Below are 26,190 nucleotides of genomic sequence, written 5' to 3' on the forward strand. Positions count from 1 at the left end.
ACTGAGATGTTAATTAACATGTTTCCCTTGGAAAAGGAGAGTTCTGTGGTCATACAAATGTGAGGTGTATGCTCATTCCCATGCCTCCTCCTGGGCAGGCAAAATACGCGTTAGCATATGAAGGATGCTGAGAAGGTCCGCAGTTAAGAAAAATGGTTATGCAGATGTGACGCTCTTTATCTAAATACATGTTAACACCTTGTTCAGGAAATACGATTTTGGAAATGCTGGAATTGACAAAAGACTCCAGATGAGCAATCAAAAACCTGTCTTGAGTGTCACTTGCTAGCTGCTTCCTGTCTTCATTTGTAAAAGGATCACGCTCGCCACCACGCTAGTGAGTGGCAGCATCAGTGAGGTAACGATGGAAAATCACTGTGCAGCAAGTGATAAGCTCCTGGAGGACAGGGAATTGGCTCCCATCCGGCAGCCCAACACACACAAACTGTTACTAAGCTGTTCTCTAGGGACTGTTCCAGGTTGTCTCCTCACGCCCTCCCCCCCCACCCCCGCCATGCCCAGGATGGCTAATTCCCGATGGTCATTTTGTGGGCCTGTCCCTTGGGATTCCGTGTCTTTGGAGGCCTCCTGCCTCTGGTCCCCTGGCTGGTGTGGTGTGGCAGGCACCTGCCACCCTTCCTGGGACATGCAGGTGGCCCCAGAGCAGAGCCAAGAGCAGGCCCTACACTTGGCAGAAGTCCCAGCTGGTGGGCACAGGGCTCAGGTGTTCAGGTTCCCAGGTCCACTGCCATCCTCCCACCCCAAACCACCTGCTCCCTTCTCCCACAGTCTCCACACGATACGCAGTAGGGACCCACTGGGCTGATCGATACTGCATTCACCTCACACAAAGAATACCCCAACCCCGAAAGAGAAAGCGTTGTAACGAGAAACTGTTTGTCAGGGCTTGATAGCACTTCTTTCCCACCTAAGACCATCATCTAGCTCCTATTCAACCTCCACCTCCCCATTTCAACAATCAGTAAGAATACATTCTCCCTCAAACTGTTTGCTATTTTTAACTTCTATGGCTCCTCTGTTGACTTCAAAGGCAGCACCCAGCATCTGAGCGCCAGCTACAAGGTCATGTGGTCAGTGAGATGTAGGACAAGGAATTGGTTTCTGTACACAGTCTTCCAACCACCAAACCACGAGGTCTTTGTTAAGGTCAAATTATCATGAAACGTTATTGACCCAGTACACAATGAACTCAGTGCAGCAGCTGTTACAAACACTAGCCACAACTTAAAAGAATAAAAAAATAAAAAGATAAGGAGCCATTCGTTCTACTCACTGTTCACGTAAACATTAAATGTCACGGAAGAATTCGCATCAGAATTGGACACGAGAAATGTGTAAGTGCCTCCTTCGGTCCCTTTTAATCTGGTTAGATGAAGTTCACTTACATATCTACAAAGAAAAGACAACCCATCAGTCACCTGTGGACGGCCTGCCTCGGAGCGTGTGGCTTTATCAGTTTCTACCTGGAAATACATGCTTATGTTGGAAAAATATGCCCCACTTAATTCAGTATTAACAAGATCCACATGAACAAACACGAACTCACACACATACTTCATTTGGGACAGATGCCTGGTGTGTGAGAATACAGAGTGGGGAGAGGCTCTCTCGGCATAAAGCCAACCTCACAGAGATGGCAGCCTCTTCCTCTTCCTGAGCCGTCCCCACGGCCGCATCCTTCTCCGCCCTGGTCCTCTGTTCAACCTCCCTCTCATCAGTGTCCTGAACTCGCCCGCCCTGCTTTAGCAGCACCTGCCTGGCAAAACGCCAGGCTGGCAGGCATCTCCATGTAGGTGTCTCCATGCAGATGCTTCAGGGTCCCACAGCAAGGTCAATACCGCTGCCCTCACCTTCCTTCTTGTGACACCACCGTCGCCTGGCTTTCCTCCTCCCCCCCTCTGCTTCTTCCCAGTGTCCTCTGCAGCATGTGCTATTCGACCTTCTGTTTCACAGCAAGGACATCATAGATGGCTGTGATAACTGAGCACGCAGTACCACCATCGGGGGCGTTACTGACACGGGCTCCAGCGTGGATGGAGCGCCCTGGGCGCCCCTTGACCCCCACAACAGACTCGACACGTGGTGGCTGGTTCAGTCTCTCCTCTCACACTGCACGTGCTCCCTGGGCAATCCACACTCCCCCGAACTACTTACTGTCTGCTCACAACTTTCAAATCCTGACCTCTAGTCCAGACCTCCCTGTCCTATGCCTTCTTCCTCTACAGACCTATGCTCACGTCCCACCACCACCCCCGTCCAGAGTGTCCCTGGGACCGGACTGTGGCTCACCCACACCCTTTCTTCTCTCCTTTCCCCTCTCTACCCTGTTCCCCCCAACTCCCCGCCAGGGCTCTCTCTCCTTTAATGAAGACCTTGCCTGTGAATCCCTCCCGTAGGCACTGCATCCAGGGAACCTGACCTATGATACATTCTACCTGAACATCCCCACTCAAGATCCCACAGTCAACCTCAAATTCAACAAACCCCAAGCTGAGCTCACTGCCTTTGCCCCCTCCCTCTCCCCTCCCCCTCAAATACTATTGCCTCTTACCATCCAACCTGGCTGCCACAACCAGACTCCTGAGAGCATCTTCAGCTCCTGCCTCTTTCCTACACCTCCGATCACCTTTAAGGAGGAAACCCGGACACCTCCCAACCCATCCTCTTCCCTCCCACCCTTAGACCGAGGCCCAGGACAGCATCCTTTCTTATCCACACTCTTACAACAGCCAAGAGCTCCTGACTAGGAAAAAATACTAACTCTATCTAGGCACCTACCTCTTATCAGCCGTGGGCTCTTGGTCAGATTAACCCATCTAGGTCTCAGATTCCTCTTCTATAGAAAGAAGGGAAGTAAGAGTGCCTCCTCATCGGATTTGTGAGGACCAAAATTATTGAGTTAATGTACATGAGGGACTTTGAACAGCACATGGCAGGAAAAAAGCACACACAGCTTACATGAAGTGTCACTATTGCTAGTGTTTTTATTATAAATGTTTTGAGGATCAAATGAGAGGTCTGGGGCTTCCCTGGTGGCGCAGTGGTTAAGAATTCCGCCTGCCAATGCAGGGGACACGGGTTCGAGCCCTGGTCCAGGAAGATCCCACATGCCGCAGATCAACTAAGCCCGTGCACCGCAACTACTGAGCCTGCACTCTACAGCCCGCGAGCCACTACTACGGAGCCCATGTGACACAACTAGTGAAGCCCGTGCGCCTAGAGCCCGTGCTCCTCAACAAGAGAAGCCACGACAATGAGAAGCCCATGCACTGCAACAAAAAGTAGCCCCCGCTCATGGCAACTAGAGAAAGCCTGTGCGCAGCAACGAAGACCCAACACAGCCATAAATAAATAAGTAAGTAAGTAACTAAAAATTTTTTAAAAAAAAGAGAGAGAGAGGTCTGATGTAAAAGAAACTTGGGTTCACCGCCTGGCCCAAAGATGCTTAATGATTCTTAGTTTTCTTACAGTTTTAAGAAAATGATTAAAGGCACTAACATTTCTCTTTCTCTGAAGAAAATTATTTAATGTGCCCCTAGTATATGCTAGTCACTGCTTTGAACTATCCTCAGAACTCTAGGAGAGAACTATCCTCCAATTTACAAACAAGAAAACTGACGCATGGACTTTTCTGTGTGCTCTCAACACACAGCAAAATGAAATGATGAAGACTCAGGAAGCAGCCCCAAACTTCCTTCTGTATCAGCTGTCCTCTCATACATTGACGGGTCACAGAAATAGGATCCAGTAAGCCAAGGGGACGGGGTGGGGGGAACGTGTAATTCCCCAAACAAGGCCCTTTTCTTACCTGATGTTACTTTCATTCTCAGACTTGGGGTAATCTTCCCACTTGTCAGTGGAAGTTCTGTTCATATATATCCACTGTCGGTGTTCAGGTTTGGGATATGCCTCATACTCAACAACCAGATCCACATTCTCACCATCGTTTACAAATACTGTTGTATTCATCATAGGGAAGATATTAATGAATCCTTTATCTAATCACAGCAGAATGAGACAGAAAGAAACTGTTATCCCCAAAATCTTGACAAATAACAAAACTTCATCTTTGGATTATAAAGATATTGACTGATTTCCAGTATTAATTGGCAATGACAAGTAAGAATTTTGACTAGCCATTTTACATTTTATTTTGCTCTTGGAGAATCACGGTCATAAAGTGAGAAAGGACACACGTTGGAAATGTTTATTCTCTTATCTCTGTCTCTTAAGCAAGTCTGTTAAACATCTATCACCATCTTATAAATCTTCTAGAACTACCAGTCCTGATGTTTATTAGGCTAAAAAGTATTTGGACTAAATAGTTAGCCCATACCCAGATCCAATATAATTGTATATGTGATAAGAAGATGTCATAAAACAAGAAGGGGAAGAGAGCCCCAATATTTAATAAAAATGTTGCAAGAATGTCATTTAGTATTTAGAGAAAAATAAACTTAGATCTTATCATATATATCACAAATGAATCAAGGACAGCATTTTAATAATTAAACCATATTTTTAACTAAACAACAGAATTTACTTCTATCAAACTTTGTGGAGGGGAGGGCGAGGGGAGTTTTCTAGGCTTTTTAGAAGCAACCAAAGAAATAAAAATCATAGAAGACAAATCTGAATACATAAACATTTTCAAAAAATATCTATATATAGGAAAATTAATTAAGGTAATAGGAAAAAGAGGACATGAAAATATAGAAGGAAAAATAAACTACAAATTTAAATAAGGTATCCCTTTTCACATATTAAAAATAGCAAAACTTCAATAAAGCTGTTAAAAAATAATGTATATCCACTCTATGGAAAAATAGCAAAACTAATCTGAAATAAACTCAATAATTTTGCAAGTGTAATTAAAGTAGCACACTGAATTACACTTTGTAAATGGGCACAACTCTTTTGGAAAGCATTTAGCAATATAGATTTTTAAAAATTATCTATTTTTCAATTTAATCCAAGAACTCTTCTTAGTGAGGTAGATGGCTACGTGCAAAAAGCAGTGCTATTTACACTAGTCATAATAATTTTAAAAATGAGAAAATAGAGAACTGATTAAATAAAGCAGCCCTTATAAATTATTATATAATAATAATAATAATAATAATAATAATACAAGGAAGAGCTTGAAAAAGACCATCATAAAATAATTGCCAATATCATATTTATAGCGTCCATTTATGGAATGCTTATTATGTGCCAAGAACTGCCTTAAGTTCTTTAGCATACACTTTATTTAATAATTATGACAAACATTTAACTTATAACAATACTGAAAGAGAATACTTGTAACCCTTAATTATAGATGAAAAAGAAATCAAGTCCTGGAAAGCCATATAGCTGGCTACCCAAAGCAGAGCCTACATGTGAATACAGGTCTGTAAGAAGCCAAGGCTGGTCTCTTTACTGTAGCACAGCCTAGAGTCTCCACGTACTTTAAGTGAGAAAGAGAGAGAACATAAAATTGTATGTATAGTTAAAATCCTGTTGCATATAAAAATATAACCATATACCAAATCCTAAAAATGGTTATATCAAGTTAGTGGAATTATGGAAGAGCTTTAATCTTCTATTTATTTTTCAAAATTTGAAAACTAATTATAGCATTTTATATTATCATTTACCCAAACAGTGCCATTGTCTTTGGCACTGTTTGGTTAAATATATTGATGGCCCACATGAGGTTGACATTAGAGTATTTAACTCTCCTTTAGTTTCCTACAGATTCAGAATAAAAACATGGAGTCAAACTGTCCTTCGTATCAATGGAAAAAATATTTTTCAGGTGAAAATCAAAAATCATCCAAATGAAATGAGAACACCACCTTGTTCTAATACCGGAATCATAAATGGTACACCCCTGCCATTCTTTAAGCTAATTTAGATTAATTTTGAGGAAATAAATGTTTTGTCTGAATGTTACATTAAATTTACAGGTACTCAAGGTCATAAATTCAAAGATATCACACAATGCAAACTATTCAAACACCATAGACAAGAATATTTCCACTGATTTCTCTCCCTATCATCATGTACAAAATACTAAAGTTCTCCTGAGTTTTCTATAGTCCAGTTTGCTCAATGTAGTTTTATGTCCTATAATAGGACACAGCTTCAAATTCATGAAGTGTAAGAAGTATTAGACTCAAAGAACCCCACCTGGGTTGTTACAGAGGATGATTTAAGAAATTGATGAGACATTAACATTTAATCAAGTGCAAACACTGTGCCAAGCACATCTGCAAAATATATGGCCTTTCGCCCTCCACAGCCTTGGGAGTTAAAGGCTATGTTTCTCGGAAGAGAAAATGCAGGCAGAGTTAAAGTGGGGTGCATTTGAAAGTTAAGTGACAGAGCTACAACTCAAAACCAGCTTGGGGCCACCCTGAAGCCTTGTGTCCAAATCCTACTCCCAGGCCCTAAAGAAATTACTTTTCTCTTTGTCTCTTACTGTTCATCCTATCCCAACCCACTCCTGAAACAGTACAAAACCAGATTCAGGTTTCACGGCCTCAAGTCTTTCCAGTTACACAGTTATATTCTTGGAAATTGATGAATGGATTTTAAAAATCTGATTACATACAACAATAAGCTCCAAACATCCCTACTAATTGCTTTCTGGAGCTGAAGCTGATATATCAACATGCTCCCTAATCAACTTAGCAAATTAGCACTTATGGAGTTTAATATTTTAAAAGCATAGTCTTTTATTCAAATTAATAAATGGTTCACAATCACGTTTAGGGACAGAGTAGTACCCTTTCTCTGGGCTGGCTCTGTAATTGCAAGTAAAGTGTCTTTTTCACGTTCAGTCTGGTGAGATACTTTCCATTACAACATGGGCAGAAACGCCAAAATCATATGAGATTATTGTGGGATAAATCGCAGACCTCTAACATTGGTACATAAATTATTGAAGAAATATGGGGGAAAGGAGAGAAATGAAAACAAGTATCACATCATTTTATTATTGCTCATGATGAATTTCACCACCCTACAAGTACTTAATCAAAGTCAAGCACTGAGAATATGGTTGCATTAAAAAGACAAGAAAATAGATTAAATGCAAACAGTACTCAAAAGACAAGAAAAGTGTAAACAAAGTAATTTTTAAATTACTATTATTTTCAGTAATTCAAAATACCACACTCTGATCTCATTAAGTAGATGCTTGGGAAATAAATATTCAGTAAGATTTCTAAAGCACGGAAGACTAAACCAGTTGTGTATACCAGATATGATGGGGTTAGGGCACAGGTTACACGTTTCAGTTTATGCTCTGTAGAATCAATGACCCATGCCTGGTGGGCTGCCTTCCTGAAGGTTTATGCTGCAGCCTATAAGGCTGGATGACAGGGTGAGGTCAGGGGTGTACTGAGGAGGAGAAGCCAATTTAGTCCTTTCTGCTACAAAGGGTGACTAGAGCCCATGAATCATAAAACGATAAACCAAAAGGCTGAGGAACCTCACCAAAAGATTCAGAGAAATACATTAAGCTCTAAGCATATGCCTTCCTCCACAGACAAAAGTCTCCATCCATTTCCAAACTCAAGTCATTCAGCAAGGACTAGAGTTTCTGGAAAGGCTCAACCTACATTTTAATTGTTGAGGTAGGGGAGGTAAGCAGAGAATGACATGTTCAAACAGCTTCACGGTTACAACTTTCCACTTGCCTCTATTAAATTGGTAGAATTTGCTTTTGTGCTCTAGTTGGAAGAGGCTACAAAGATCATTTTCTTTCATATATTCATCCATTCATTCAGTAATTATAAAAACCCTAAGAATCTGTTCAACATTCCATTAACGTAAAAAGGAAACTATCTAGTAATTTCTTCATTCACTATGCCAGTAATTTATCCATTCCCAGAGATATTTACCTACTACTTCTAAGGTTGTTGTGACATTTGCTGATCCAAAAGTATTATTGGCATAACACATGAACACGCCAGAATCATTAACTCTTGCTGAGCTGATAGTCAATCTTTCCTGACGGAGAAAATTGAAGTCACCCTGATGCCAGCTATTCCTCTTCACCTGTTCTTTAGTCTGCTGGTTTCAGAAGGGGAGGGAAAAAAATCAAAGATTACCATAAAATTTATATTCAGGATCTTTCCTAGATAAGTTAAAAATAGCAGCAATTAACTTCTCCGTATTAGCATTCATTATACACTACTTAAGTAAGTATAATAAAACATCATGACAAGTCTGTCATTGGAACACTTCATATTACAGGATTATATTGAAAGATAGTCATTATTAATGATTGGAAAAACATGAAAATTCATTTCTTAATAACCACAGCATATGTAATTCCAAATTCTCTGCAGTGCTAAATATTTTTTAACAGTGCCAAATTTTAAAAGTTCTTATATAAGAAATAATACAGGATACTGATATTTTACAAGTCAGCATATTTATATCCTATCAATATTTCCTGTTGTATATATTTTTTTCTATTCTACATCCCAGTGATTGAAAGAAAACACATCACTAGTAACAATCGTTCTATTTTATTAACATTTATATTATTTTCATGAATAAAAATAGACTTACAGCGTCTAAGACTAACTCAAAAATTCATCCTATAGTTCTTACCCAGCAGAATTTTGGCAAGTATTAAAGGGAGTTCCAAAGTATATAAGACATATAAGACAAAATCCCAAATTATTTACACATGAGCTGAAGAGAAAAGGTTGTGCATTTACTCTTGTGATATCACCATCCCACTGTTAATATTTATCTGCAGATAAGACATGGAGCGATTTCTTGTATGGAAAACGTCATGGGGAAACAACCATAATATAAACTATAACCACTCTCTGAAAAGATTAAAAGGAATAGCATAGAGCTTTCTGCATCTTCCAAATTTTCTGTAACATGAACACATTCCTATTACAATGGGGGGAGGGAAGCAACTAAAAAAGAAAATAAACAGGAGCTGATACTGACATGGAACAAGATCAAGGGTGATTCCCTGGCCAGGCTATGGTGAACCTATTAGCATTAGACCATTCTGACAGTATGTAAATCCGAACAGTCCTTCTGGAAAGCAACTTGGAAGCATGTTCAGACTGAGCAACTCCAGCAAATTTATCTCAAGGAAACAACTCAATAGAAAACAAAAGCTCCAAGATATTTACTGCGGTGAAAAATTGGAGATGACCTAAATGTATACCAGGTATCAAAATTATGAATACGTGAAAATAAGAAAAATGCTTCTTTTATGTAAAAAGCATAAAATGAGTGTACCTTAAGACAGCAACCATGTGTTAATACATATGCATGAGGGGAGAGAGAAAATAAACACGAAAAAAAATGTGGGCAACATAGCATTTATAAGGACTAACCACTTGAGACTACTGAGCACTTGAAATGTAGTAGGTCCAAATTGAGTTGTGTTGTAAATATAAAATATGCCCCAGATTTTAAAGACTTAATATGAAAAAAGTAGTGTAAAATATCCCATCAATAATTTTTATGTTATGAATTTGGTAAAGTAGCAGGATACAAAATTAATGCAGAAATCTCTAGCATTCCTATACACTAATGATGAAAAATCTGAAAGTGAAATTAAGAAGACACTCCCATTTACCACTGCAACAAAAAGGATAAAATATCTAGGAATAAACCTACCTAAGGAGACAAAAGACCTGTATGCAGAAAATTATAAGACACTGATGAAAGAAATTAAAGATGATACAAATAGATGGAGAGATATACCATGTTCTTGGATTGGAAGAATCAACATTGTGAAAATGACTCTACTACCCAAAGCAATCTACAGATTCAATGCAATCCCTATCAAACTACCACTGGCATTTTTCACAGAACTAGAACAAAAAATTTCACAGTTTGTATGGAAACACGAAAGACCCCGAATAGCCAAAGCAATCTTGAGAAAGAAAAACGGAGCTGGAGGAATCAGGCTCCCTGACTTCAGACTATATACTACAAAGCTACAGTAATCAAGACAGTATGGTACTGGCACAAAAACAGAAATATAGATCAATGGAACAAGATAGAAAGCCCAGAGATAAACCCACGCACATTTGGTCACCTTATCTTTGATAAAGGAGGCAAGAATATACAGTGGAGGAAAGACAGCCTCTTCAATAAGTGGTGCTGGGAAAACTGGACAGCTGCATGTAAAAGAATGAAATTAGAACACTCCCTAACACCATACACAAAAATAAACTCAAAATGGATTAAAGACCTAAATGTAAGGCCAGACACTATCAAACTCCTAGAGGAAAACATAGGCAGAACACTCTATGACATAAATCACAGCAAGATTCTTTTTGACCCACCTCCTAGAGAAATGGAAATAAGAACAAAAATAAACAAATGGGACCTAATGAAACTTCAAAGCTTTTGCACAGCAAAGGAAACCATAAACAAGACGAAATGACAACACTCAGAATGGGAGAAAATATTTGCAAATGAAGCGACTGACAAAGGATTAATCTCCAAAATTTACAAGCAACTCATGCAGCTCAATATCAAAAAAACAAACAACCCAATCCAAAAATGGGCAGAAGACCTAAATAGACATTTTTCCAAAGAAGATATACAGATTGCCAACAAACACATGAAAGGATGCTCAACATCATTAATCATTAGAGAAATGCAAATCAAAACTACAATGAGATATCATCTCACACCGGTCAGAATGGCCATCATCAAAAAATCTACAAACAATAAATGCTGGAGAGGGTGTGGAGAAAAGGGAACCCTCTTGCACTGTTGGTGGGAATGTAAATTGATACAGCCACTATGGAGAACAGTATGGAGGTTCCTTAAAAAACTAAAAATAGAACTACCATAGGACCCAGCAATCCCACTACTGGGCATATACCCTGAGAAAACCATAATTCAAAAAGAGACATGTACCAAAATGTTCATTGCAGCTCTATTTACAATAGCCAGGACATGGAAGCAACCTAAGTGTCCATCAACAGATGAATGGATAAAGAAGATGTGGCACATACATACAATGGAATATTACTCAGCCATAAAAAGAAACGAAATTGAATTATTTGTAGTGAGGTAGATGGACCTAGAGTCTGTCATACAGAGTGAAGTAAGTCAGAAAGAGAAAAACAAATACCATATGCTAACACACATATATGGAATCTAAGAAAAAAAAATGGTCATGAAGAACCTAGGGGCAAGACGGGAATAAAGACGCAAACCTACTAGAGAGTGGACTTGAGGATATGGGGAGGGGGAAGGGTAAGCTGTGACAAAGTGAGAGAGTGGCATGGACATATATGCACTACCAAATGTAAAATAGATAGCTAGTGGGAAGCAGCCGCATAGCACAGGGAGATCAGCTCGGTGCTCTGTGACCACCTAGAGGGGTGGGATAGGGAGGGTGGGAGGGAGGGAGACGCAAGAGGGAAGAGATATAGGAACATATGTATATGTATAACTGATTCACTTTGTTATAAAGCAGAAACTAACACACCATTGTAAAGGAATTATACTCCAATAAAGATGTTTAAAAAAATTTTTTAATGTTAATTATATGATAAAATATTTTGGATATATTGGGTTAAATAAAATACATTAAAATCAATTTTACTTTTTTTTTTTTACTCTGTCATGTGCCTACTAGAAAATTTTAAATTACATAGGAGGCTCACATTCTATTTCTATTGCACAGCGCTGCTAATGTACAGTGGTAGAATTATAGCTATTTCTTTTTTCTCATGTTATTATATTTTTGGAAATTTCTTTTCACTAAGATAAGCATACATAAAAGCTGACTGCCAAAGTTGAATGTTTTGGAATTAAAAAGAAGAGAAACCTGCTTGGTTAACTAACTGTGAGATCTTGGCCAAGTCAAGGATGCCACTATGGTCTCAGCATTTGTTTCTAAAAGGCAGTGAGAGAATAAAGGTCTTTAAAGGCCTTTCCGGTTTGGAGCACTATGTCGATTTGAAGATAATCCCTTCTAAGAGATTCTTCTAATAATTGGCAGAAAGCTGGCATTTTCCTGCCTAAGAGTAATTGTTAAGAAGAGACAAAGGGGAAGTGACATTTTTCTCTGGCCTTTTCCAGTCCATCATATTACAGACTTCTCCTCGGCAAAGGCAGAGTGACAATGGACAGGTCACAAGACTACATTCTAGATTCCTGGTATCTTCCTTCTAGTTCCTACAAGAGCCCAGGAGTCCCTGTTTAGGGAGCTAAACAGGACAATGAATACATTGGTGCTAGAAGGAATAGTTTGTTAATAATTGATACAACATCAACACCCAAACCCGAAGGCCATAATTTAGGATACTGTCAAAGATCATAATAAAAGCAAGCAAAAATATGAGGGTTTAGAAGCCTTAGAAAAGCTAACCAAGATTCACAGTGTTGAATAAACTCCAAGACTCTCTTACGTTTTAAAACAAACAGTTGCAAAAATACTACAACAGTTGTTTTACCCTAAATTTCATTGTGAGTTAAACTTATTCTAAATGATCCAGATCAAATACTACGGATTTTTAAAAGAATTTGATAGTGCTATAACAGTGCTAGGTATTCCAAATTAAGCCAAAGGATATCAATAAAAGATTCATGGATGAACCCTGGCATACAGCCATGAGCCCCATCTGCAAGTCACACATTACATATTGTTTGCACGTGATTTGCTTTTCCTTAACCCTTGGAGGTGCTCACTGGGATTTCCCCAAAGAGTTCCCAACACTGCAGGCTTATCTAACAGCGCCAGTGGATTAATTGGGAATGGCATGCAGGACTCCTGGGAAAAAGTGGTTCAGAACAAAACTGCCTGGGGCAATTTAATTCTCATCTCAAAAAGGCTAATTTTCAAGTTATGTAGAGGCTCAGTTACACACACCGTAAATTGTTCTCTCATCTGAAATCAAGGATCATAGAAAGGCAATTAACATGGGTCTGTGTTCTATAAGGTTAGTCAAAAATTCATGTGTAAGCTATTGGTTTTATGATAGGACTTGTTTCTCTGACTCATTGGTTCCACTCTCCTGTTAATGGCAGGCTTCACTTAGCAAGGTATCATCCATCACAGGTCTACACGAATGCCATCATAATGGTTTGCATTATGCTAATCACCATAGTTACTTGTTTAGCAAAGGATTCTCTAAACAGGCATGAAACAGCCAATGTTGAATACAGAGCATGAGGTGGAAGAAGAGGAAGAGGAGGACGAAAAGACAGTATTTCCTTTCTTCCAATGTAATACGCACGTGTGTACTAAAGAAAAACTACCATGATAGCAAATTAACTAGTTGGCCAAGATCATTCAAACAAAAATTATTATTCAAAAAGACACATGCACCCGAATGTTCATTGCAGCACTATTTACAATAGCCAGGTCATGGAAGCAACCTAAATGCCCATCAACAGACGAATGGATAAAGAAGATGTGGTACATATATACAATGGAATATTACTCAGCCATAAAAAGGAACGAAATTGAGTCATTTGTTGAGACGTGGATGGATCTAGAGACTGTCATACAGAGTGAAGTAAGTCAGAAAGAGAAAAACAAATATCGTATATTAATGCATGTATGTGGAACCTAGAAAAATGGTACAGATGAGCCAGTTTGCAGGGCAGAAGTTGAGACACAGATGTAGAGAATGGACATATGGACACCAAGGGGGGAAAACTGCAGTGAGGTGGGGATGGTGGTGTGCTGAATTGGGCGATTGGGATTGACATGTATACGCTGATGTGTATAAAATTGATGCCTAATAAGAACCTGCAGTATAAAAAAACAAACAAAACAACTAATACTAAACTTTCATTGGGTTATTTGTATGGAAATATGTTAATATAAATGTTTCAGACATTACATGAAATTTCTAAAAATCTTATATTTGTATTTGTATGGAAATATGTATGGAAATATGTTAATATAAATGTTTCAGACGTTACATGAAATTTCTAAAAATCTTATATTTGTATTTGTATGGAAATATGTATGGAAATATGTTAATATAAATGTTTCAGACATTACAAAAAAAAAAAAAAAAAAACTCAGTCAATGGGAATCTTAAGGCAAAATATTAGGGAAACTGGACATTTTAAAGACCTTGCTATTAATATGAGTATTAGACAGGGAGAAAAACCTTCAAATATAACTGGCTAAAATTTATTTAAGATACGCCTAACGCGGTATCTGACATACAGTAGACATTCAATATGCATTTGTTAAATGAATGATAACCTAAACGTGTCCAAATGTTTCAGATTGATGACAACCATTTTATTAATAGCGACTAAAACAAATAGAAAACCATTAGCAACCTGACCTCGGATAAGCAGCCTCAAAGGAGGAAATCAGATCCAAAAAGAAATCTCTCAAATCGATAGGCCTCTCTGTGGCAGAGGGAAGGGCTTCTTGGCTAACATCTGAGACCATTGATTTATGTTGTTAATATGGAAGGAAAAAAATTGGCAACTTTCCCCAATATTTTAAATAATCTGGCCTGAATAGTTGCCATAGTAGCTTTAAAAATCAAGGTAGTTACTCACTGAACCATTAATTTTTTTTTCCCCCACGAAAGTCATTCAAAGAAACAGCATGGAGTAATAACAAGTCTGAAGTTTTCTCTACAACTTTCTCAAAATAAATTTACAAAATGACATTTCTTTGTTACTCATAATGAATGTACACATCTACATATGGTGCAATGAAAGGGGTAAATACACGTCTGTACACACTCTAGACAGTTCCACCCCTGACAGACACACCAGCTGAGCCATCCCCAGGACAGTTAACAGACTTTTCTAGAATATGTAAAAGAATGTACATGTATGTATAACTGAATCACTTTGCTGTACAGCAGAAATTAACACAACATTGTAACTCAACTCTACTTCAAGAAAATAAATTTTTTAAAAAAGACTCTTTTAAAGAAAAACCTTCAACTCTCCCACACAGAGAGAATGATACATTGAGGCAAATGAAGAAAACAATCCACTCACCTGGCTGTTTTCCCTTATCCACATTGAGTCCACAGAGCTAGATACGTCTTTTATCAAGCACATCACTGCAAATTCTTCCCCTTCCCTGAGAAGATAGCTGGCTTTGGACACAGACACAACAGGCACAGCTCTGATGGCTAGAATAAAACGAAACATGGCCCTCAAATAACTGGCTGTAGTATAGCATAACGTTTTAACTTACCATTTTTCCTCAGCTGTGCCCAGCTCACTTTGTGGTCTTTTAAATAAGATATAAGGTATGGTACTAACCGATCTATATTACTTGTATATTTGAAGACATCAGCAATTAAACTGTACATCCCTCAAGTAACTTCATTAACACCGAGTGAAAAAGATAGACTGTCTACTTTGAGATTATAATAATCCTGAGCAATGCTATTTTGAAACAGGTAGAAGCCCTGGCATAGTGAAGCTGCCTTCATCTTTATTTGACTTGATGGCTTCATGAGAATGTGACCAACAACTAATTATATTCTTTTAACCAAACAGGCATCTTTCCCATGCGCTGTAAAAATAACGTCTTATTTCTTAAAATCACAGGTTTTTAAATAATCAAACTTTCCTTAATTCCAAAGAGCATCCTTTTTCAAAAGCCTTAATAAAAACTACTCAATAGCTAAATGCCAACTGGTGTCGAGTTAGATGATCTCTGAAATACAAAAATCTGGGTATCTTCCAGCTATCAAAATATTCTACATAATGCCACATTAATAACAAGGTCCAAAGTCAGCTGGTACTTTCCTCCTCAGATTGTGAATAGTTTGAGAAGGTATTAAAATTAAATAGCTGAGGAGGAAGTCAATTCATAGATCAATAGTAAATCAAGGAGTGAATAATCTGTGTGCTCATCTTTTCAGTGTAACTAAGGCTTCCCAATGAGTTTCTCTTGGAAGGAACACTTTGTGCAATTATGAAACTTTGGGATGTCCTGATGTCAGTAGGTTTAAAGACTGTCCCCAGGACCATCTGAATGCCCATCCCTGGTAGACACACCCAGCTGGAGGTGGTCGTGGACCCAACACATGGGATGGAGACTGTGAAATAAAGTAATCACAAGCAGCCGGCATTATTTTGAGGCTGGGGGAAACGATCCGAGAAGCTACCTGAGTGACATACTAAGTTGGACCAGTGAGAAGAGCGAAGTCTTCTTTTAGATCAAAGGATGCTCCGACTCCCAGAAGAAAGCAAACAAGGGCCCGTACCTGCCCTCACTTTCAGGGTGAATTTCTTCGACAGCACGGACTTGCCCTTCTGGTTCGCCGAGCAGTGTAGACAGAGCCGATGATACTCGCGCTTCACGTTTCTGATCGTGATGCCGGCCTTGGGGTCAGCGACAAACGTCAAGTCCTTGGGAAGAGGTTTCCCCTCGCACCCCGTGAGGGAGTAATTGGTCACTTCTGGGTCTGTCAGAGGACAGCGGACCAGCGTGTCGTTGCCTTCCTTCCCGTACAAGGGAAGCTCAACCAGGAAAAGCTTCTCAGGATCTACAGCACATCAACAATCAGTAGTTTGAATGGCTGGTCACAGACACTGAAAACATTTTATAAAAATCTAAAATATTGCCGCTTATAACAACAATTCCTAGTGGCCCAAATGGCTGCTGACTTTATTCTTTGCAAACAAAAGTAGAATTTATCCGAATCATACTAATAAGGAAGAGTTAACACTTAGTAAACACTTTCCATGTGTCAGGCACTAAGCCTGGACCATTACACACTTCTTGTTCTCATTTAATCCTCAATACACCCCTATGTGACAGGCGCTATCATTATCACCATTTTATCGATAAACTGAAGTCTCAAAAACAGTAACTCTCCTTAAGTGACACAGCCCAGAAATGGCAAGATAGAACTCAAAGCCAGGTCTGACTGATACCACAATTTGAACTCTTAAAGCTCTGGGAATATTTTATTGTAATAGTTACTTTTTTTCTACAGCAGGTAACACTCCAAAGAAACTGGGCCAAGAATAAGCCAGCCTGATGGTATCTAATAGGGTGGGAAAAAGTGGAATTATACCTTGTTCAGGACTTTCCCACTTACTGTCCAATCTGGAATTTGTTTTGATCTTATCTAATTGACACAACTTCTACTTTTGTGTGAGCCTTTATCACTTTTTTGAAAAGTGTCCAAATATACTTCCTTGTTGTACCAGTTTCCGAATTAATCATATATATATATATTTTTTTTTAATCTATTTAACAAGTAAGAAGACCTATTTAGTTCAGAAAGGTGAAATAATTTCCCTCTGCTGATACAATAACTTGCCTCATTTGTCCCCAAGTGTGCTTGACTTCAAAGTCAAATATGTACTATACACCTCCAAGACTAAGGGAGAAGCATGGGAAAGAGTCTATGAATTAAAAGAAGAACACAGAGGTTTAGAGGGAGGCAAAATGACCACGATCTAGGAGCCGTGTGAGGGTATTCAATGAGAGGAAAGGGAAAAAAATAAGAAATGTTTAAAAAGGGGACTAACCCGTGTTATCAGTACTCAAGATGTGCTAAGAAGAAAGGAATATGGGTCAGCCTGAAGCTTGTATGATAATCAGTAGTAACAGTGCAGAGTACACCAATGTGGAGAAGGAGCTGGAGGGGTCCAGATGTTTTTCCTTATAAAGTGAGAGAATTACCAGCATCTCCATTGTTTGTGACAACACGGGTCTCAGAAAGTTCCTAAGAACAACCCGGTGAACACCCTGAGCACAGGGACATTCCACACAATTCTTTCTTCATTAAGATAAATTTCAATCAGCTTATAAGTAACGATAGAGTAAAATTAAGACTGAAAATGAACAAAACTGAATCATCATAAAATTGTCGTTTAGTGTTTTCATTCCTACAAAACCCTAACCCCTCCGCGTGGGCCTCTTTCCAGAGTTCCCAGGCTCCAGGATCTTCCAGCTTCTGAATAGAATCTAGAAAACTATCAGGAGGCCACACAGTATAAGTAACATGTGGGTCTCACTCTATTCATATTCCTTGAAAGATATGTATAAATAGAACTTCTAGAAATCAAATAAATTGATATGCACACGGGGAGTTTATGAGTTTCAGAAATGCTATGGCAAATACTTGATCGTCCAAACCAGGATACTTGTGACTGAAAGAGGCACTCTTAATAATTATGCCAGGACACCAGGCACGGACTGGGAAAGCCTCCGGTCGACTGGGACCTCATATAAGCAAATACAAACCTCATTCTGTATACACAATATGCTGCCGCCTCTACTGTGTAAAGATAATACAGATACAGGGTTGGGCCAACAGATTACACTTAAAATGTTTTTTAATTGTCCTTTCCATCTGTAAATCGGGTGTCCCACAAAAATCAATGACATAATTGAAATATACTTATCATATAATTTTGATCAATTTTCAAAGAGTTTTCCAAAACAAATTATGCACCTCCCAGCCTTCCTAAGTTACTCTGCAAACAAATTATCTCATAATGGCTGAAATACAGTTCGAGGCTATAGCTGGTTAGTTTTCCATCTATTCTTTCTCAGTCACTTGAGTCATAGTTCCTACAGCAATGTCCCAATTTCCTTCATTGCTGTTTAAGACACATTACTTAAGCATCCGAACATCTTAAATCGGTAATAATTAAGTACAGTTCTAAGTTATTGGGGATGACTTCCCCCATCAAGAAAATCTGTGAGCTCTGTGAGACTGATTTGGCTAATGCAGCAGTTTCCCTATTTATTCAGCTGTCTACCCATCCTGTTCATAAGCAGAATGATACTTCATTACCACCTGGAAATTACAGAGTACCTTCTTGAATGTCAAAGAACAGGACATGGTCGGCTCAACAATTATGGAACCATACCCGGAGGCTAGCTGTGGCTTTTCAACGCGTCTTCCTTTGCAGCTACCCACCCAGGAAAGAGTAAAAGATAAACTAAGGCGAGGCAGCGTCAGTTTCACGGCAACCTTCTATACAGAGAACATGAGAGGCAATTTTACTAACCCTTGACAGAACTAGAATTTGCACAATTTTGTCTCCCTGATAACAATTACATAAGGAAGACAGAGCAGGCGATCTCATCCAAGTGTTGCCGTGAGGAACTGTGACTCTAGGGGTGGCTCAGATCCACAATCTAGGATAAATTTATTCGGTCCTCTTCCACAATACCATGCATGAGGTTGCAAGGACAACCCCAGGCCAGGTACAAACCCAGGACTAGAACTGAAACTATTTCTCCTCCTATAATGTGGGTATGTCTCTTAAGCTTTAAGTGCTTCAGTTTTTACATCAGCAAAAAGAGACTCCTCCCTTATCCCTGCCCCTAGCCCCCCAGGAAATCTCCTCCTGACAAGGATATTAAAAGCACAAACACAGATTTATCACTGCATTCATCACATGAGATGAGGTACAGAAATCCAACCATCACATTTTCCTTTTGTTTCTAAGAGGTCACAATTTTTTAAATGAATGAACTGACTTCTATTAAGAACCTAGAAAGGACAGGGGGTGCTTAGCCAACTGAGTTATTTTTCTGGAATTTACTCCCTAAAAGTGGGTCAATTCATTTGAAGCTTTGATCTGTTTAGGCCTTTAGTTCCCTGAAGTGTTTTTACTAAGTGGGAGTATCTAGAATCTCAAGGCATTAAAATGCCGCCTTCCCAAAGGGCCTAATTTATTCTCAGGGTTTACTCACATCACCAGGACAAATGGGCTAAACCATATTGTAATCTCATTAGGAAGAGTATCACAGCCTTGCAGACCTTCAGCTGGAGTCATACCCAAAGCCACTATGTATCAAAAGACGGGGGAAACGAACAAAAAAAAATTTTTGTCTTATGCTTCCTAGACCCAGCCAGTAGTATTTTATCCATGACTCAGCCATCTATATGTCATCCCTAATTAAGGACAGGATATAAAGTTCTCTAAGTATAGCATCAAAGAAAGCTGAGCATTTACCTCTAACAAACACATAAATGGAACCGCTCAAGCCGCCTTCATTGGTGCACGTGTAATTGCCTGTATTTGTGGCCTCTGCTTTCTTGGTGATCCATTCTGGGTATGTTTTCTCTCTCAATTGACCCAGAGTCTCAAAAGTCCACTTGACAAATCCTGGGTCGGTGCATAATAGCCTAATCTCATCGCCGACACTGACAATTAACTCTGATTTTGCTGGATGGATGGATGGTGGAGACAGTTCCCCTGGACTCACAGATGGTTGAGAAGAGCCTGCCAAGAAAAATGAAAATCGTGTTGAATGTGATCTTTTTCTTAGGCGAAATAAGGATTTCTTCCAATATTGATTTCCATCTTCTGTGTACTCGACAATAAAAATAGGACAAAGCTGCCCAGCTATTTATGGGGAGAGAGTTCTTTTTAAAGTTTCTCAAGTTCATCTAGAAAATTAAGTTATTTTCTGCAACCCTCAATTAATCCTGAGGGTCACCCTTGGTATGCAAGGCAAGACTTGCTGGATGCCATGGCCTTCTCTGGGTTAAACACACAGCGGGGTCAAGTTTCCACTCTGAACATGGGCCATTGCAATGATACTGACATGCTGACACCCAGTCTAGAAACAACAAAAACAAAATCTTGCACTATTAAAAAAAAAAACTACTGGGCTGTCACTCTTTAAGCAAAATGTACATGATCATGATTAACTTGGCTTTTTCTTAAAACTTTGTGAATTCAGTTATTTCTATGCAATTCTCCTTATATGGTGATGGTCATCAAAAAAGGACTATCTGTAAGTTTCAAATAATAAGGCAGAAAATGAAAATCTTATTTTAATGGTCAGATCATGAGATTTCCTGGCCTACGTTGGGTTGCGGCCTGATCAACCTAATGCCTAGAGAGGTTTCCTACATAGGAAACTAGTTTAAAGATATAAACTATAGACTCCGAATATGAAACTTGAACCTTAGAAAATTCACAGCAGCCAATTCATTCATTCATTTGTGCACACATGCATCTGTAGCATGAAGGCAAGTATCTGTTCATTACTTGTGATCTACAAAAGCATTGTTAGGTGCTGGGAGAAAATCCACATAAATGGGACACACAGTCCTTACACTTCTGGAGCTTAAAGTACACAGTGTTCAATGTCAGAATAAGGAAACAAAGATACAAGGTTTAGCTTTAGGCTAAAGAAAAAGAAGTGGGCTGGATTTTCACAATATCAGAAGAGGAGAAAGAAAAGACAGACATGTACCAGAGATACATACCACCGAGACACTCATGCACAGTGAGATACCAGAGGTCAACTAGATTCAGGGAAACCAGTGAAAAGCTCTGGTCCTAAGGTAGGCAGAAGCCACAGAACCCACAGCAAGGATCTGAGACGAAAAGAGGAAGATCTGATACTGCCAGAGGAAGAGCACATTAGTGGCTAGAGTGCCATGAAAAATACAAAAGGTTGACTCATATATGACCTGGGTGAGATGGGCTGGGGCACCAGGAGAACAGAGCACCCTGGGGGGCTTGGTTCATGTGCCTGGGATTTGTGCCCCCTGCACACATACAAGGTCAGAGACAGAACTGATGTGGGTTATAAAGGAGGAGCAAAAGCCATCCAAGCCAGGTAGAGGAAGGGGTGGCAGCAGGAGTAGGCCATACCAGGAGCCTCTCCACAAGTTCAGGGCAGAGATGGAGATAGAAAGGGAGGGTCAGAAAGGGACAGGGACGGGAGGAGCAAGAGACCTGCTCCCAGGTGCTACCTGGGCGGTAGATGGACTTCTCACCTGACAACCCGAAATTCCGATGGTGGAGCAAGAGTTATACCTGTGAAGTTAAAAGACACGAACAAATAATCCAAGGAAAGGGTTTGTAGACAAAAGAGAAGCACAACGAGTACCGATCTTACCAGCTAAGAGTGGGTAGGAAAGAGTCAAAAGAGATTTTTGAAAATGAGACCACCAGAAAGGAAGGGGAGGGGCTAAAGAGGCAAGGCAGGCAACACACAAAAGGTTTCAAAGAGAAGGTGGGTGGGTCCCAGGGCAGAGGCTGAGCAAGGTCAAAGGGAATGAACCAAGCCTCCCCAGACTTGGTTAGAAAGACACCACAGGAAATCCAATTTCAGTTGAGTGGGAATTTCTGTTGGCTTCAAGGTTAAAGGCTGCAAGTGTAGACCTCTTCTTAGAGAGCTGTGGCAGGAGAAAGCACAGAAGAAACAGATCTGTAGTCAAACAAGGTTAAAAGTTAAAAAAAAAAAAAAAAATAGGAGGCCTGCTGGCATTTGAAGATGGAAGAAACAGAATCCATGGAGAGGGACAGACCAAAGGTGCTCTAAAGAAGGGAAGAAGTTGCCCCTTGAAGGTGTGTATAAATGACCATTCCCAGTTCCACTTTGTTAACCCAGACAAATATTTCATCTGGGCACCTTCCAACCACGGCATCAATTGTAGCTCCATGATGTCATGCAAAGTACACCCCCAGATCAGAAGATGCTCAGCAGCCCTGATTCACAGAAGATTAACAGTAAGTTCAACCATAATCACCAAATGTTACTGAGCACCCAATATCAAAAAAAACGAACAACCCAATCCAAAACTGGGCAGAAGACCTAAATAGACGTTTCTCCAAAGAAGATATACAGATGGCCAACAGACACATGAAAGGATGCTCAGCATCACTAATCATTAGAGAAATGCAAATCAAAACTACAATGAGATATCATCTCACACCGGTCAGAATGGCCATCATCAAAAACTCTACAAACAATAAATGCTGGAGAGGGTGTGGAGAAAAGGGAACCCTCCTGCACTGCTGGCGGGAATGTAAATTGATACAGCCACTATGGAGAACAGTATGGAGGTTCCTTAAAAAGCTAAAAACAGAATTACCATATGACCCAGCAATCCCACTACCCGGCATATACCCTGAGAAAACCATAATTCAAAAAGAGTCATGTACCACAATGTTCATTGCAGTTCTATTTACAATAGCCAGGACATGGAAGCAACCTCAGTGTCCATTGACAGATGAATGGATAAAGAAGATGTAGCACATATATATATATATAATGGAATATTACTCAGCCATGAAAAGAAACAAAATTGAGTTATTTGTAGTGAGGTGGACAGACCTAGAGTCTGTCATACAGGGTGAAGTAAGTCAGAAAGAGAAGAACAAATATCGTATGCTAATAACACATGTATATGGAATCTAAAAAAAAAAAAAAAATTCTGAAGAACCTAGGGGCAGGACACGAAGAAAGACGCAGACATAGAGAATGGACTTGAGGACATGGGGAGGGGGAAGGGTAAGCTGGGACGAAGTGAGAGTGGCATGGACTTATATACACTACCAAATGTAAAATAGATAGCTAGTGGGAAGCAGCCACATAGCACAGGGAGATCAGCTCGGTGCTTTGTGACCACTTAGAGGGGTGGGATAGGGAGGGTGGAAGGGAGATGCAAGAGAGAGGAGATATGGGGATATATGTACACGTTTAGCTGATTCACTTTGTTATACAGCAGAAACAAACACAACACTGTAAAGCAACTATACTCCAATAAAGATGTTTAAAAAAAAAAATGTTACTGAGCACCAACAATATGAGAAGTGCTATGGACGAGACTGTGAGCCCACTAGGCTGAGTATCTAAATGAAGGAGCCAGAATGTGGGAATGAAGTGGTTAGGATTATTTTTAAAGTCATACAGTGCATTAAATAATGAAAATGGGCACAGCGGTAAATGGAGACGCTATTATTTCAATTATTTATCCCCTTTAAAAAAGGAATACTTCCGGGAATTCCCTGGCAGTCCAGTGGTTAAGACTTGGTGCTTTCCCTGCTGTGGGCCTGGGTTCAATTCCTGGTCGGGGAACTAAGATCCCACAAGCCACGTGGCACGGCCAAAAAAAAAAAAAGGAGTACTTCCTAGTCCATATGAGCAACGTTGACAGTAAACTGATTCCAAAAATTCTCAAGGATTTATATTGCAATATATTTCAATCAATTCAATCTTCTCATGAGTGGGTCTTAAGGGCATATGCAGATACTACAACCTGGCTGAATAAATACTGTTGACTTCTGGAGACCTGCCACCCCAACGTAGGCAAGGCTTGGCTGTGTGACCTAAGGCAGGCCACTCGAGCTTTCTGTGCCCAAGTTTCCACATCTGGAAAATGATGATAGAAATACCCTCATTTCACAGAGTTCTAATGCAAATCAAATACGATAAATACACGCAAGGAGCTTAACACAGGACTGGGCAGTTTGTAATAAATGCTAGTTATTACAGTGAAGCAATAAAGCATCCTAGGTAAGAGCTCTCATTTTTTTTGAGGTCTCTAAAATTTTTTTGAATTTATTTTATTGAAGTATAGTTGATTTACAATGTTGTGTTAATTTCTGCTATAAGTGATTCAGTTATACACATATATATTCTTTCTCATATTCTTTTCCATTATGGTTTATCACAGGATGTTGAAATTACAGTTCCCTGTGCTATATGGTAAGACCTTGTTGTTTATCCATCCTATATATAATAGGCTGCATCTGCTAATCCCAAACTCCCACTCCATCCCTTCCCCTTGGCAACCACAAGTCTGTTCTCTATGCCTGTGAGTCTGTTTTTGTTTCGTAGATGAGTTCATTTGTGTCATATTTTAGATTCCACATATAAGTGATATCATATGGTATTTGCCTTTCTCGTTCTGACTTACTTCAGTTAGTATGATAATCTCTAGAGATAAGACTGTACAGATTTGCATCCTGGCTCTGCCACTTACTAAGTGTGTGATCCTTAGGCAAGTTACCAATCATCTCCGCCTCGGTTTCCTCATCTTGAAAGTAGGGACAGTAACAGCACCTGTTCATAAAGCTGTTATGTAAAGCACTCAGAATTGTGCTCAGGCACATAGAAAACACATAATAAATACGAGACACAATTATTCTAAAAACAGAATCTCTTATCTTCCCTCCAATCAGTCCTGACTTACTTCCTATGGATGTGAATGGGTCCATCATTTCCCAAGCAGATTTCTGCCTGACTTCGCCCTCCTTGGCAGTAAAATCATAGCAGTCTTTCCGCAGAGCCTCTGCCACACATCCTTGTATGCCTTTCCACTCCTGCTGTCCCACCCCAGACTAGCCATTTACAGTGTCATGGAGAGAACATCCTCTCCTGAAGGATCTCCATGCCTCCAGCCTCCACTCACCCCACCCCCAAATCATCCAACCTCATAACCCTGAGACCCATCAGCCTAAAACACCACTTTTTCAACAACCCCACTCCCAGCCTCAAAACCCGTAACAGAGGCAGCAGCAGCTAACACTGACATCACGTGCGGCTTACAAAGCATTTTCACGGGATTAATTTCTAGCTGTTTCCTCTGGACCCAACCTGCCTCTCCAGTCAGACAGACCCTTAGGCTAAGGACGCTGCAAACACGCTTCAGTCCTTGCTATGCCCATCTCTCTGCCCATGTCCCCAGGGCACAGCTACTCTACCAATTCACCTCTTTGTCATACGGAAAGCCCTGTCTTCACGGCTGTTGTTCCCTAACCACTTCAGGTCGTGATCACCTGTCCCCACTAAATCCCTCTAACATGTTCAGCCCCATCACCCATTTGGCTTCTACTGCTGTTACCACAGTGGTCTACATCTATATCTTACCTTCTCTACCTACTGCAAGGTCTTAGGGCCCTCAGGGTAAGGATCCTAAATTGTACTTTTTCCCCTAGTATAGTCATAAAAAAGATTCCCTTCAATCCCTGAACATATAAAAGATTGGAGGAAGGGCAGGTTCCAAAACACCCAGCTCCTGTAACAGATGCTAACAGTCTTCCGACCAATCCCCAAAAGAGCACAACTGTCTATTCCGTTGCTCCACTAAGAAAAGGGAGTGGCTTAATTCATCCATTAAAACTACTATGGATACCTCCAAATTTGATATCATTAGTTTGCACTTTACTTCTAGAGTTTTAAAAAATAAATTTTTAAAATATTCCCCACCAGAAACATTCAGGGTTTTATTTTCAAAATAAATGATAAGTTCAACCCTCAAACTCATACTATAAAATGAAAATAGAGCTTATATAAGAGTGGGGCTGTGGATATTATTCTCTTGTCTCCAAACTATAATGCTCTCACAAGAAAAAAAAAACAAACTAGAGATTCCTGTTAAAACATATATATATGTGTGTGTATACGTATATATACAAACACACAGACATATATACACACATACTTTTATT

General features: G+C 39.7%; 1 protein-coding gene across 4 annotated transcripts in view; it reads right to left on the minus strand.

Moving 5' to 3' along the window:
• Nucleotides 1-26,190, minus strand: part of KIT (KIT proto-oncogene, receptor tyrosine kinase) — an 84,894-nt gene that overhangs the window by 28,518 nt on the left and 30,186 nt on the right. For 2 of the 4 annotated variants that reach the window (XM_082462238.1, XM_082462236.1), the window contains exons 2-7: nt 19,948-20,217; nt 16,227-16,508; nt 15,004-15,140; nt 7,914-8,082; nt 3,830-4,019; nt 1,295-1,410 (exon numbers count right to left, since the gene is read on the minus strand). In XM_082462238.1, coding sequence (XP_082318364.1) covers nt 1,295-1,410; nt 3,830-4,019; nt 7,914-8,082; nt 15,004-15,140; nt 16,227-16,508; nt 19,948-20,217 — 1,164 coding nt within the window. Of the gene's footprint in view, nt 1-1,294; nt 1,411-3,829; nt 4,020-7,913; nt 8,086-15,003; nt 15,141-16,226; nt 16,509-19,947; nt 20,218-26,190 lie in introns of all 4 variants that reach the window. The other 2 variants (XM_082462237.1, XM_082462235.1) reach the window with 1 other exon arrangement.

This window comes from Balaenoptera physalus (genome assembly GCF_965194825.1).
Source record: "Balaenoptera physalus genome assembly, chromosome: 5".
In the NCBI taxonomy this organism is placed as follows: Eukaryota; Metazoa; Chordata; class Mammalia; order Artiodactyla; family Balaenopteridae; genus Balaenoptera; species Balaenoptera physalus.